This window comes from Cinclus cinclus, chromosome 15 (genome assembly GCF_963662255.1).
Source record: "Cinclus cinclus chromosome 15, bCinCin1.1, whole genome shotgun sequence".
Classification (NCBI taxonomy): Eukaryota; Metazoa; Chordata; class Aves; order Passeriformes; family Cinclidae; genus Cinclus; species Cinclus cinclus.
Genome location: NC_085060.1, coordinates 19,164,620 through 19,179,705, shown reverse-complemented (window position 1 = coordinate 19,179,705; position 15,086 = coordinate 19,164,620). Strand labels below are relative to the sequence as shown.

Genomic DNA, 15,086 nt, shown 5'->3' with positions numbered 1-15,086 from the left:
AAGAAAGAAGACAGAAAATGTAGGCCAGCTGAATCCTCATTAATAATGTCTGAATTCACCTGGCTCACCCATGTGCAACTGTGTGTCAGGGGGTTCAACCTCCTGCACAGGTACCTTCCTCACCACTCATTAATTCTTTCCCAACACTCCTCTTTCCGAGTCATTTTCTACATGAAAAAGAAATTAAATTAATACTTTGCCCATATATACTTAGTTAAGAATAATCCACTCAGATGTGATGGATGGCTGTCTGGTCTGTAATATACTTGCCATACCATATTTTCTATTATCCTGCTTGCTTTCTTTGCCTATTTCTGTTCTTTATTAATTCACTCTCTCTCTGACTTTCCCCTTTAGTAATTCTCTGCTTGGATTCCAGCCTTATTTTTATCCATGGATTTTTCCATGACTCCTTTTCCTGGCCCCTTGAGGAGGATAACAAAAGCGGAGTGTCCCAGCCCCAGTGAGACTCTCAGACCCTGCACACCCTCACCAGCAAGCAGAACTTTTTGCCCACTTTCACTTATTTTTTTAACAAGCTGGCTTTCAAATAAAAACGACAGTGATTAAATTATACAGCCCCTCTTTGGCAGAGATGATCACATTCCTAAGCAGTTCATCCCAAGGCTTTGCAAATGCAATTCCAGCACATCCTTTTACCTGGGACTGTGATTTCCCAGAGGCAAACACACTCTGCTGCTAATTTAAACCGAGCTCATGTACCCATGTGCTCTGCTGTGAATGGTTAAGGATCACTGGGGCTTACACTACATAGGCTTCCTACCTATGGAAATTTCAAATTACCCAAAATGTATATGAGTTGAGTTGAATATGTATATCCACCACCCCCACTTCAAATTGAAAATTGTTGTTTTTGGTTTGTTTTTTTTTGTAACAAGTGCCTATTTTGAGCAGAGTGTTTGGAAAAGAAAAGCCCTTCCAAGCAAGGGTGTCCTTTGAAGCAAGTGGGAGAAGAAACAGGTTTGAAACCTACTCCTTTTGTCCCAAAATGTGGAATTTATTTTGTTGCTTTTCCAGTCACACACTTGCCATAGGCTCCAGCAGGCTTGGAAGCAGGGATTGCTTGCAGGGATGCTGCAACAGGAGGGAGGGGTTGATGGGAAGTAAATCTGTCCTTTCTGCTGGCAGAGAGGGGTGTAATAAATTCCAGAGGGGGAGGAAAAAGAGAAATGTAATAAATAAAATACTGAGAAGGATGGATGTTAGAAGAGGAGAAGTGACAAGCAGAAAGGAAAGGAGAAATTACTGTAGTGAGGAGCAAAAGCTGTTTCTGAAACGGAAGCAGAGAGGGAGCCAGTGGGGTCAGGGAACATCCAGGGCAGTCCACGGTGCCAGGGCCTGTCTGGGAGGCAGGAGCTCCCCTCTGCTCCCCCTGCGAGGGCAGGACCCTGCCAGAGGGGCTCGGTGTCACCAAAGGTCACCCCAGCCCCAGTGCAGGCCAGGGCACAGGGCACCCCCAAACCCAGCTGTGCCCATGGACAACGGCCACGAGGATCCCTTGGAGTGATGTGGGAAGCAGAAAAGGTACAGAACTCTCAGAAAGCTGTGGGAAAGCAAATCTCAGGATGGAGAAATGCAAGATGCAAAGACAAGAAACCATAGGGCTGTGAGCTGTGTAGAGATGGGCCTCAGGAAAAATTAAACTACATGGTAGAAATATGTAAGCTTAATAATGAAGATTTATCCATTGTTTTAAGCTATGGCAAGCAAACATTGTTCAAAGCAAAAGGTACATGTAGCTTTATTAATTGGCCTGTGCAAACACTTGTCAGCTTTTAATATTGTGCTACTGGCTAGAAAGTTGTTTAAAAACTTCGTAATAATAAAACCCTTCGTTTGCTATTAATAGCAGCTAAAGCTGTTCCATCTCCCTTACTTAGTTCTGTAAAATAAAACTAATAATTGCAATAAAATACATCTTCACAACAGCTGCTCCAGCATTCCCATCCCATTGTTTGTATACATAAATATATATAAATATATTTTTTAACAAATATATCCCAAGAAAATCCAACAGTGTGGAACTTGGCTGCAGCCCCTCTGGCCAGCCCAGTGTCCTGCCCCTTGGGCACAGCAGAGCCCAGCTCCCCTCCAGGGTCACTGCTCTCCCCAGGCTTCACCTGACACACTCAGTCCCTGCTTTAATCTGGCTCCAGGCTTCTTCCTGAGCTGATGAGAAAAAATTTCTGAGCTGCTCCTTTAGGGAAGAGCCCTTCTTCAAAGCCCATTCCAGGTGCCATGTGCCAACAGCAGCAGATCCAGGTGCCCTCCTCAGATCTCACTTGGCTGCACTGAGGATGCTCCTGGGAGCTGTTTCAAAGGCTGAAGAGTCAGCATCAGAAAGAAAAGAGGTGTGTGGGTGTGAAATTACTAAATGCAAAACTGTCAACCTCCTTTCATTTACAACCCTGAATATGCATGCCTGCAAAAATGTAGGGCTTATATTAAAGTTTTTACTCTTGAAGCAGAAAATATCAAGGAAAAAAGAGACTAAAAGAGAAAATAAGGCTGTGCAGGTCAGAATTCTTTCTCAACTAATCTTTTCTTTTTCATCAGTAATGATTTCTGTTAATAAATCCTTAAATGAGATTGTCTTTTGGCATCTCGGGGAAGGGCACTGTCAGCAGACAGACACCTTTGGCTGGTGACTGGTCAATGACAGCAGAGGGGTTTAGTCTCTTACCCAAATAAAAGCTATGTGCAGAATCAATGGCCATCCCAGAAGAGCACTGGCTTACAAAGCAGCTCAGGGGAGGGGTGGGGATGCTGGGGTGTCTGGGTGTCCCACTGGGGAGGCTCCCTGGGCTGGGATAGGGACCCAGAGAGTGCCAGTGGGAGAGCTGTGCCCCCAGGGACTGCCCTGTGCCACCCTGAGAACCTGAGCAGCAGAATGGGGGCACACAGGGCTGGGGGACACCACCCTTCACAGCGCACCAGAATTCCACAGTGCACAAACTCTGGGAACAGGCACTGCTGCTCCTGAGCAAACGCATTCCTTGGAGCCGAGAGCAATGAGACCTTGCCCATCTCGTGGGAAACCCAAACTCTGCCCTTAGTCACCCTCAGCCTGCTCCTGCTGCCTGCTGGTGCTCCAGACTGCCACCAGCTCAGGGACGCCTGCACAGGGGACAGACACCAGCTCAGCCTGGCTTTGCTCATGTCCCCAGCACTGCTCTGGCATGGCTGAGGCTCCCTGAGCTGCTGGAACACCCCTGTGCTCAGACCCAGCTGGAAAACAGCCCTGGGGCACGGGGGCAGCATGAAGGGCTGAAGGGGGAATAAGTCCTTAACAGACACCCTCAGCATTTATATGGAAACTATGATTTTGATAGTAGGTTTTACTTTAAAAGGACCTAGATTTTTGTTTAAGAACTACATGGCCGATAAAACCCCACCAGACTCTACCAGAGAGTCAAAGATGCCACATCAGCCAGAGGATCAAACTCTTCCTGATGTGTGTGACCCCACTGCAGGTACCCCAGGGATGAGGTGATGTGGGAGGGACAACCTGAGCATGTGCAGGGCACAGGCAATTTTCCCTTCTAGGCTTCTTTTGAGTAAGAGTGGAGATGTTTGGATTTGGCCTTTCAGTAGCAAATGGCTCCAGAGGCATACTTCTACCAACATTGCTTGACTTGGTAAAAACCCCACAGACTGAATAATTGCTGTATCAAAAAGGAAAGGCCATAACTACCACAGTTACCCTCATTAACTCCAGTTGTTTCATCAGAGAAGCAACTGTTGTTTAGAAGACTGTCAGAGGGAAAAACCCCTTGTCTTCTTTTACTGCCAGTGCTGTAATCATAAAATGAAGCGCTGCAAGTGCAGAGGGCTTGCTTTGGGTAGCAAATGAAGCTTCCTCAGATGATTCATGGCCAAACCAGGATGATGGTACTCATCTTCTCCCCTAACAGCACAAAAGGAGGTTGATTTCCTTAGCACAGATATTCCCAAGCCACTCACAGATCAGGACTGCCTCCCTCTCACCTGGAAATTCCAGATATTCAGGGATTTCTCATGGGGAAATCGCTGTAAGGCCTCTAAAGGCAGCCCTGGAGGAAGAGCTGGTGACTGAGCTGGTGCCCAAACAGGACCCTTCACTGCTGCAGATCAGTGCTGCTCAGGAAGAGAAATCAGCAGTGCAATGGTCTTGGCTCATGGGGGAGGAATGTTCTCCCCCTGCCACAGCTGCTGGACATCAACGTGAAGAAAAGATTTTGTTGTAAGAGCTACCGGTTATTTACAATAAATGCTGCCCTTCTGGTACTGTTCCAACAAGTATAATTAAAGGAAATATAAACTGTTAGTGCATCACTTACAAAGTACAGGTGTTTTCTGCCATCTCACAGATTAGAAATGCAAATTTGGGAAAGCATTAACTAATGTGGTAGAAATCAACAATTTGCATAAAGCTCCTCCATGTCTTTCCTACCACAGCTGCAATAATTTTCCCCAAAAAGAAGCCCAAGAAGTCTGTGCTAAACTCTGCTGCCCATGGTGCAAGCTCCAAGTGTCTCTGTCCAGAACACATCAAATCTTTGTTTCACACAGAGGCAGCCAAAGCATCAATTAAAATGAAGCTTTTCAGAGCCAGCTGAGTGGTGCTGGCTGCAGCTCCGAGGCTGGGGACACAAACACCACCAGGAGTGCAGAGGGGCCAGGAGGGAGCAGGATGTGCTGCCTGAGCCTGGCACTCCTGGAGCCTCTGCCTGCTTTCCCTGCCCCTGCAGGACCCGAGGGTACCAAAACGCTGCAGCTCCTACCAGTGAACGTCCAACAGGAGAAGGTGTTTGAAGGGAGGGATTGTCTGGGAACAGAACAATCCCGGGTGGGCACTGCTGTGCCACAGCAAAGCTCAGCCCAGCTCCTGCCTGGGGCTCTCAGCTGCACACAGAGCTCCAAGCCAAAGGCTCAGGGCTTGCCCATGGCACAGAGAACCCCTCTGGGCAGCCAGGGCTCTGCTGCCCTCCCGTTCCTCATGGCAGTCCAGGCTTGGAGCCTGGCTCCAGCCAAGTAGGCACTTTTTTAGTCATTAAGTTCCACAGGCCTCCCAAACGTTCTGTTCATTTTTTAATGACACAGAAATCTCATATTGTAAATCAATGACTGTCTTGTCCAGATCCTGAAAATTTTACTCAGATAAATTAATTCTCCCTCTGGCTGGCAGTCAAAGAAACTGCCTGAGTAAGAATTACTTACATGAAAAAGGATTTGCAATATCAAGCCCATTAAACTCTTAGTTTATCAGGTGAAGGGAACAGATCTGCACTTCAAACTGTGTCTATCTCACTTATTAGAATTTGTCCTGGTTTTTGTTCTGTTTCAGATCATTCACTTATTTACTCTGAGCTTACTGTGCCTTCTGTCAGTGTCAATATGGCTCGGCTGGCAGCAGATGCTCTGCTAGCTCTGAGCACACTGGTGTGAAGTAACAAGAACAGAATGAGAATTGATGCGAACTTTTGCCTGAAACCTGAGCTGAAACCTTGGTATTTATGAAACTCTGCTTCTAATTCATGTACCAGCTCCACCAGATATCCTCCCTTTAAAAATACTGCCTTCCAGTTTAGTTGGAGTACTGGCAGGGGGAGGAGCAGCCCACTCTTGGCAGTTCCCTAAACCCATTTTTTAAAACATTTAAGTTCTGGAGCTGTCATTTGAGGAAACGTGCTCACAAATCTTTTGAGGTTTGCCCACTCACAGTCAGCTCAAATGCAACGTCCCACCAGCAGTTGGGTTCAAGAGGAATGCTGCTGTCTTGTAACAGGATTTTGTAACATCTGAAAGTGCTCTGGGGATGAGGATGGAGGGTCTAAATTGATCCCTTATTGCTGTGCATTCCAAGTAATCGAAGTAAGGAAAGGGGGAGACTGCTTGTTAAAGCAGCCAGCATCCTGTGCTGTGATTCTGAAATGAGCTCTCTGATTTTTAGATACCTCCTGAGGCTTTAAATAAACAGAGCTGCACTTCACCAATTATCATGCCTGTTTTGCTTAGCTCCCCAGAGGATTCCATTTTAGAAGAAAAGTACTGCTCAATATTCAGAGCTGTTTGGGTAAAACTACAAAAATGAAAAACAATGTGATGGCACATGTAGCATCAGCAGAATGTAAAATATGAAAGGCATTATCAGTTCAATTATTGCTTTTATTAATCCCATTCACTGGTAAAAGCTGTTACATAGGCATTATACCCAAAAATCTCCCTAATCCACTCAAAATTTTGGATTCCTTTATTAATCCTAGATTGCCTAATGAGAGCAGCTCAGTATGGAAATGCAAATTTTTTGATACAATTTTTATCCAACAGACTTTTTTCCCTTTTTAATTTTCTAGCCAGGAACCCAGCAGGTCAAACTCCAAGAACTCCCTTATGAAAAGTTAGTTTCTGAAACCAAGGCTTGAACGGCACAGTGTAAATATGACAACTTTTCCATTTCCTCTGTTCCTGAGCAGCTCCTGTGCCATACAGAAGGTTTCTCCTGCTCTCTAGGATCCATACAGGGGCTCAGGCTCCAGCACACAGGGGTCATACCAAGGGGCTGCCATTCAGCCAGGGACTGAAGTAACAGATTTCCTTTGGAAACCTCCAGTTGTGCTGCAGTTCTCAAAAGCAACGATAAATCTCAGAATCTTGGACTTAATAACTCCTTTTTCTCCCCCACTGACTCCCCATCGGTATTTCTCTGTACTCTTTCCAAAAGAAGCCTTTGGCTGACAAGGTGAACTTTTATAGCCAAGCTGGATTCTCAGTGTTTGCACTCCTCCCTTGCAATAGAGGTTCTGCAAGGAAAAGATGCTTTTAGTAGCTTTTTTAGTAGGCTTGTAAGGATGTAAACGGCCAGGAGCAGTAAACATTTCCCTGGAGGCTGCCAAGTGGAACAGAAGTGAATTCTGCTCCTCTTAGCACTGCTGTAACTTCAGGGCTACACAAAGATAAAAAGACACGAAGAAGTGTTGAATAAATCCATTCCCAATACCCATAACATGGCAGGTGAGCTGATCGTGCCAGCCTGGGTTGATGGATAGCAATTCTGGGGAACTGGGCTGCCCTTTAGGTACTTTCAGAACAAGAACTGCTGAATTTTGTTTTTCCTGGCCCTGCCGCAGCAGCTGGATCTCTGAGCACTGTCGTGCAGCACAGGCACTCACAGGAGCAGGCACACCTGCACCTTCTCAGTCTGCTCCACACCTTCACCACTCCTCCTCTCCATCTGGGACCAGCTTTAAGACTTTGGGGAATTTCTCATCAGAGCAGCAACAGCTCCTGAAAAGGAATCCACACACAAAACATCACCAGGGTGCAGCAGCAGCCCCGACCAGCCAGGGCCCATGCTCCTCACCCTCCTGGAAAACTGCAGGTGCCCGTGGGAGGGTGCAGGAAAAAGGGAACCTGACCTCCCCACCACACTGCCCTGGCCTCTGCTCAGTGGAATTCCCAGCTACTTCCAAGCCTAACATAACATTAAACACAACACCACTGTACTTTGTACTTTTCCCTGTTGAGAATTTACCTAAGTGCTGCTGGAAGTCACACGGATGAAGGGATGCTGGGGCTCCCATGGCAATGAGCTCCCAGCTGAACAACGAGCTGTGTGGAAAACACTTGCTGTGAATTTAATAAACGTGATGAGCCCTTGCATTTCAGTGTCACCCTGGGTTAGCTCCTACTCTAGTTCTGAGCTTGTTTTCCTATGCCAGCCCACTCCTGTTGGTTTGGGGAGCCCTGGGGCTGTCTGTCAGTGCCCCAGCACCCTGGTTAGATGTTCACAGGCTGAGCCATCCTGGCAGCTCCAGGCAGGGGCTCTGCTGAGTCACTGTGACAAGAGCTGCTCGTTAGCTCAACCTGCAGCACCAGAGCGAGGAGAAGCCCTGGGGCTTCCCAGAGCAGGCAGACAGATTTTTAGAAGGAAAGGCAGGTGCAGGAAAGAAGCCAAGGTTTCATACGGGTATTTTCTTTTAATTAAGTCACATTCTAAAGAAAGAGTCAGTTTGGAATGGAATCTTGCTTCTGAACTTGAAGACACATATTAGGGAAAATAATCAACACCTCAAAAATACTGGCATACCTCTTTTGCCATTGAACTGAGCCCAGCTCTCCAAGAAGCAGGCACATATACCTGGTGTTCATGGGCCTCTACACCCCACAGGTACCTACACTACTGGTCCCCAGGTGTAGCACCTACACCACATTTGGGAGAAAAAACCAGCACTTTTCTCCTTGGCTCTGCTGAGTCCCAGCAAGGTGAGCTGTCCTTCGGTGACCTGAGCACACAAAGCCATGGATCGGGGACCTGGCAATGCTCCCCTCACACTCTGCAGCCCAGCCCTTATCTGCTCACCACTCTGCTTGTCAAACGTGTTTTGCAATGACACTGAGGAGCTGTGAGGAGCCTGGAAGCCCTGGAATTCAGGATTCCTTGTCTGCTGGTCCAGTGCCAAAACCTGTTGTTCAAAGTGATCAGTGTGATCCAAGGTGTGAAGCTCTCAGACTTGAGTCCAAATTCTGCTAAGGCTTTTTTTCTGTCATCATGGCAGTTTTGTGTCACTGTGACCCCAGTGGGCAGTGCAGTGGACTGAAACACTGGGTGTTAAGAGCTACACTGCCGTTTCTGCCACACTTTGGAGCTTGCTGAGTCCCAAACTTCTGCTCTGAGCAGAACTCTCTGCTTTTTCATTCAAGGACTTTGGCATTGATTAGCAAATTACCAACAAAGGAAGAGAATGCCCTTTTTAGTCTCTTATCTACTTTGCAGGTACATTATTTATATTACGGGACACTTAAACTCATCTTGCACAAACAGCAGCTTCACTGCTGGTTTTTAACAGCAGCTCTGTGGGGAAAGCCTTGCCCAGATGTGCAGGTCTGCCAGGATCAGAACAGAGCACACCCTGGAGCATCCCCCTGCCACGCCTGGGCTGCTCCTAGGGAGCCCCAGCTGATGAGGAGCTGAAATCCTCAGCTCCCAGCACCTGCAGCCAGGGAGGGAGGCACAGCAGCACCTCTGAGGATTTCAGATGCCTGGGGGATGGCTTGTAGAGAAAAGCAGCAAAATAGTTTCAAACCTTCAGCTTGCTGAATCTCTTAATAATCCTCCCACGGGAGGATTGTGCCATCTGCACTTCCCTGCTGGAGACAGGCAGTCTGTCCCCAGAATTCTGGGCTCACACTGCTCCCACCAGAGACAAGCTGAAGGGAACAGCAACATCCCTCACCCCACCACACATCACTGACAGCAGCACAGCTCTCCTCCTGCTGCAGGAACCTCTTTCCTCAGGACTGACCCCAGCAGTGCCCCTGCCCAGAGAGCAGCGCCAGGCAGGCACAGGAGCTGAGCTGCTCATGTTTGAATAGCTCACCCAAAACAATCTCAACAAAAGGCTGCGGGTCCCTTCAGCAGGGGGACAGGGCTGTGAGCAGCAGCCCTGCAACCACGCTGCCAGCTCGGAGAGCCTCCCAGGCACACACCCTGCCTGGAGGCTGAGCCAGAGCCTGGGCAGCAGGATCAGCAGCTGTGATGCTGCACTGAGACCCACCCAGCTCCCTGCTGCAGGGGCCAGGAAACATCCAGGAAACATCCACCAGCTCAGGCTGGGGCTGCAGATCCTGGGAACCTCCCAGGGCAGACTGTCCCCGGCTCCCACAGCCTGCTCCCTCTGATCCCAGCAAGCAGCACACAGAGGTCACAGGGGACAGAGCACCCCTGAATGTGAGCATGCTGAACACCTGCCCAGCACAGGGCAAGGTGCTGGGATGGAGAAGAAAACACAGATGTGCTCCTCAGACCCTGGCACTGAAAAGAATCAACTGTATCAGCTGTCTGTGTAGTCGGCATTCATGGTAGAAAGTGATTTATACTGACGTGCAAATTTAACCAGATGAAGCTTTTGATTATTTCCCCTATCTATTGGTTCGTGCTATTTCCCTGAGGTGGAAAAATGCTCTTTGCCTGTAATTCATTATAAATGCCCCAGCCATTCCCATTAGCTACAGCAGGTCTCCACTGCACTGCTCAGTATTAAAAATATGCACAAACTTTTCTCCAACTCACCAAAACAAATTTTTTAATCGCTCTGAGAATTTAATCACATTTCAGTTCCCTTGGCTATCATCGACGTTCATGCTTCACACAATATTTACTTTCTGTGCAGGTCCCAAACTCAGAGGGGACAGTTTATTTTACATGCAGAGGACAATATTACTGAATGCTCTCTTAAGGTAAATTATAGGTACAGCTCTGCACTGGGTTTTATACCAAAGTGCTCCCTAATCCCCTGCTAACTCTGCATCAAGTGACATCAGATGAGAAATGGCAAAACCAAGCCACGTACAGCAGCAATATTAAATCAAAAATACTGGACATCCCAGAATAGTTGACAAAGCCAGCATAAGCACCTCATCCCACAGAAAGCTGAGTGCCACGAACTGCCCAGGGATAAGCTGCAAGGCTGGATGAGGGCAGGGCAGACCTGACCCTGTCACTCATGGTCAGGCAAAGAACCTCTCTTAGTGCCCACAGCCCTGGTAAATGAAACACTTTGGTAAAACACAGGAACGCAGAGCAAGACAAGACTGGCCAGAACTGTGCAAAGAGCAGCACATATTTAATTATTTTGTTTCTGACAAAGTACCCAGGATAAAACAGAACAAAATCCCCTACGCTGGAATGTTCTATAGGAAAATGGGCATTTCACTGACAATCATTGCATGATTTGAAAAACCCGACCATGATGGCTCATGGGAAATGCATGGCTGGAGGTTCACAGGCTGGTTTTTAAACTCAGCTCATTTTGGGCTGGTCCAGCCTATGCAGAACACTGAACTCCCTTCACCTCCATCCCCTGCCCCTGAAGGAACTTCACTCAGCTGCTGCTCTGGATAGCTGAGAGCCTCCTCTGCCACATTACCACATTGCCATGAGAAAGCAACAGTCCCAGGACTGTGTGTCTGACAAACTGTGGAGGCCCATGGGCCTGCCAGGGTTCCATCATGGCCTTGCCCTGGAAGGATGTCCCTTGAGTGGGCTGTGATTAGCTTACCTCAAGCCTCCTGGAAGGATGCTCCTTAGCTGGCACACCTTTTCTTATCATGGTCAGCTATCCCCGAACAGCTTCTGTTATCCCACCATGCCCTAGCACCCATGTTAATCCTTTGTAACCCACTGGTCTTTCCCCCTTGTTACCACCCTTGATCTCCCCATAAAAACCCCAGTATCTCCCCAGTTCAGAGGGAGCAGTGGTTCCTGGCTCCCTTCACAGAGCTGCTGGATAATAAAGGAATCTCTGTGGAATTTGCCATGCCACAGTTCCCGTCTCTCTGTTCCTGATAGCCTGGGACAGCCTCTCAAGCAGAGCTGGAATGGCTGAGCTGAAATCACTGATCAGAGCTGATCACTTGTGGCCATGGCCATCGATGGCTGAGGCTCATCCAGCAGCTAGGAGCCAGCCAGAAGACTCCATGGAAGGCAGTTCCTCGCAGGACTCTCTCTCTGGGAACACTGGTGGCTTCCTGGGTCTGGAGCATCAGATCTCCACGGACCCCCTAGCAGCCAACAACAAACGCATCCTTCAAATGGCTCCCACCCCTTCGTTCAAGACAACCAAACAACAGACACAGGAATTCATAGGATATGAGACCTGAAAAACCCAAGTGTGGCATGTACGGCAGGCATGTGAAAGATGTGGTCGTTCATAGAAAGATAAGATGAAATGAAAGCCACCCTAAACCACAAAATGATTCATGATGTGGTTACGTAAGGCAGCAGGGCCGTAACACTGTTGAAGTCATCCTGCAGCAGCATGAGAGAGGGATGAATCAAACCCTGTGCTTTCACTGGGAAAGGATGCTCCACACCAGGAGCTGGTGCTTCAGACACCTCCTAACAAGGTCCCTCCACATAAAGCTTTGAGGGTGGGTTCTGTGTGGGAGGAGCAATCACGGAATACCCGTGGCCTTTGGGAAAGAAACCATTTCAGGTGGGGAGCTCTGTGCTATGGAGATGTGACATGGTCCCTTCCCTTCCCTTCCCTTCCCTTCCCTTCCCTTCCCTTCCCTTCCCTTCCCTTCCCTTCCCTTCCCTTCCCTTCCCTTCCCTTCCCTTCCCTTCCCTTCCCTTCCCTTCCCTGCAGGCCAGGACTTCGATGTGCTCCTATTCTACATGTAGACAACTGCAGATTTGGTTTAATAGTTTATCTTTCTCCTGCTTAGCTGAATTGCTGCCGTGTCCCCAAGGAGCTTTTACCATTACATTACAGATCTTACTTTTGCTCTAACTGACAGATGCTGCAAACTATCTATAAACTCTAGCAGCCAAGCCCAGATACCTGTTCTCTGCGTATTAATGACACATCACTGATCCCCCAATGGAGAAAATTCACCTCATTCTCGAGGGGTGCAGCAAACCACACTGCAGGCTGCCTCTGAGAGCAGACACCTGGGTGCCCCTGTGCTCACACACACAAATCACAACAGAACCAAAACCAAGAGATCATGACAGAGACCACAACAATCCCTCTCCTTATTAAATAATTTCATTTCTCTCTGGAAATGGTGTAGCTCTGCGGTGGTTACCTCCAATTTCAATGCCTTTCTGTTTCCCATGCTCTCTTGCTTCAGGAACTTGTCAGTGTTCTGTGGGGCTTTTGCACTTGATCAATCCCATCTGTCTGCTCATGACAAATCCCATTCAGGAACACATCGCTGCAGGGCCTCTGAAACCCTCAGCATGTGTGGATGGATGTCACTTACTTGAGCTGATCTGTTCCCCAGACTCCCTGGTGGCTTTCCTTGAACAGGTGAGTGTTCAGCTGGTATAAATCAGCTGAGCTCTCCTGGGACTCATTTATACCAAGCAAGAATACAGCCCAAAATACAGAGTTCATTTTCCCATGCATCAGACTGTCAGACTACATCCCCTGCTGAAAGGACCATTATCAGCAAAAGAAATGCTGGAAACACTTGAAAAATCGGGCTGGAATTGGATTTCTGGCAGCCTGAAGTAGGGGAGATGCTCCTCACCAGTCCTTGTCCATTCACTGGGCTCACTGATAGGCACCAGAGCTGGTTTTTCCTCTGAGAGTTTCCTGTGATTATTGCAAAGAACAGAACAACCAAACCAGAAGGCAGCAGGGGATAAACACAAGATTATTGACAGCTTGGGTGACAATTTCCCCTAGAAAAGTAGACCAAAATTAAGTGGATACCTGTCTTTGTGAAGAGTATTTATGAGCACAAATTTGGGAAACCACAGAACAAAAGTCTGCTTAAGGTTTTGCCAAACCCATCAAGTTCAAGAAGATTAAAAAAAGAAATGTAAGAAAATAACTGTCTAAGGAGGAAACGAAAATGACCACTGTTACTAAGGGGGAAACAGAGAGGTGCCAGCAGTTAATTTTGCAATGACACAAACTGGAATTCAAAGATATTGAAGGATTCAAGGAAGACAGGATTCATGGGAACATAACCATATGAAGAACTATCCTTAACCAATGCAAAGAATAAAAATTACAACCCAGGTGAATCTCAGAGCTCTCCCTAAGATGCATGTCAAGCTAAAAGCTGCACTTCATTTACATGAGGGTCACACTGTACCCCTTGTCCTCCATCCCCTGAGGGGTGCTCAGGGCTGTGGCAGGAGAGCAGGGAGTGCCCAGAGCAGGGCACTGAGCCCTCCCAGCCAGAGGTGATTCCTGCAGCACCCAGAGCACAAACGCAGAGCTCTGCAACGTTCCTCTGGCCTCAGCACTGCCAGGCCTCATCTGCTCCTGCTCTCACACAAGAGCAAAAAATATGCAAAGCTGCCCCTGCTCCCAGCTGTCAGGACTGCAAAGTAAATGAGAGATTTGAATAAGTTTGCTTAATTTTTATCAGGAGTAAGGGAATCATTTCTAGAAGAGAATATTTTGCAGTAGATAAAAGAATATACTTCCCTCTATTTTCCTCATTGAGAAAAATATATTAAAACTGTATAACTAAAACTCCTGAACATAGTCCAGCCAAATGTTCTTAATTGAAATAGTCTATTTTTTTTTAAAAAAATATTTTTTTAAAAATAAAACCACTGTCTGCTCTTGTGAGAAATGTCACTAGGAATTATTAATTGACTTTCTTCACCAAAATTACTAATAAAGCTGTTCTTTACTCAGTCACCTCCTGGAAGCCATAAAATTTATATTTGAAAATCCTGGCCAAACAAAAGAAAATTACTGTCTCTAATTCCTTTCAGCTACAGCAATACAGATTCTACAGGAAGACACAAATTATGCTCAGGCACGCGTGTGACCCCAAAGTTGTCCCTTCCTCTCAGTGCCCCACTCTGACCATCCCAGTCAGTCCACAGTGACCAAGAGAAGGGATCCTTTCTGTTTGGGGTTTTGGTTGAGGGGTTTTTTTTATATCTCACACTTCAAGATCATTCAGAGGCATGTCAGTTTGATTCCACACTTCCCCAGGTGTTCCTGATGGAAAAGATTCATAAAGCAGAACCAGACTATCCCCACCACACTGGCTCTGCTGTCAAACCTCCATTTATAGGTTACTAGCAGAAGTAAGTTATTCATTTACCACAATTCCACTGAGAACAGAATTTCAAATGTTTACTTACTGATGTATATAGGTATCCTTCACTGTTCATTGCCAGGTATAATTTTGTTTGAACCCCCTGGATCGCCACCACTCGTAAGCCCACAGGTATGAGGTTAAACAAAGCTAGGAGAGAAAGCAGATGAGAGCAAAATCAGTCCTGTGGAGTATGCAGCAAGGAGAGAAAATTAAACCAGAATTACCAGAACCAAATAAAAAATGTCTATTCATGCAGATATTAATTTCTGTGGGTGCTACAGGGCAGTACTTCTACCATCAAATGCTTTTACAGCAATTTCCACCAACAGAAATTATCTGAGGGTATCAGTGCATCTCATTCTGCAGATGGGAATTGCTGGCAGCTAAATGAACTGACCTGCAGGGCTTTTGTTAGGGTGGTTTTCTTTTGCCATCAAGTGCAAAAAGGAATCCAGAAACAATCAAACAAAAAAACTTCCAAGACAATCAAAAACTTTTTTTCAAAG

The 15,086-nt window shown here is 47.0% G+C and overlaps 1 protein-coding gene across 1 annotated transcript in view; it reads right to left on the bottom strand.

Annotated features, from left to right (window-relative positions):
• FGF13 (fibroblast growth factor 13) overlaps positions 1-15,086 on the bottom strand; it is a 43,749-nt gene that overhangs the window by 23,395 nt on the left and 5,268 nt on the right. The window contains exon 3 of the mRNA XM_062502807.1: positions 14,624-14,727. Within this exon, the coding sequence (XP_062358791.1) occupies positions 14,624-14,727 (104 nt within the window). The remainder of the gene's footprint in view (positions 1-14,623; positions 14,728-15,086) is intronic.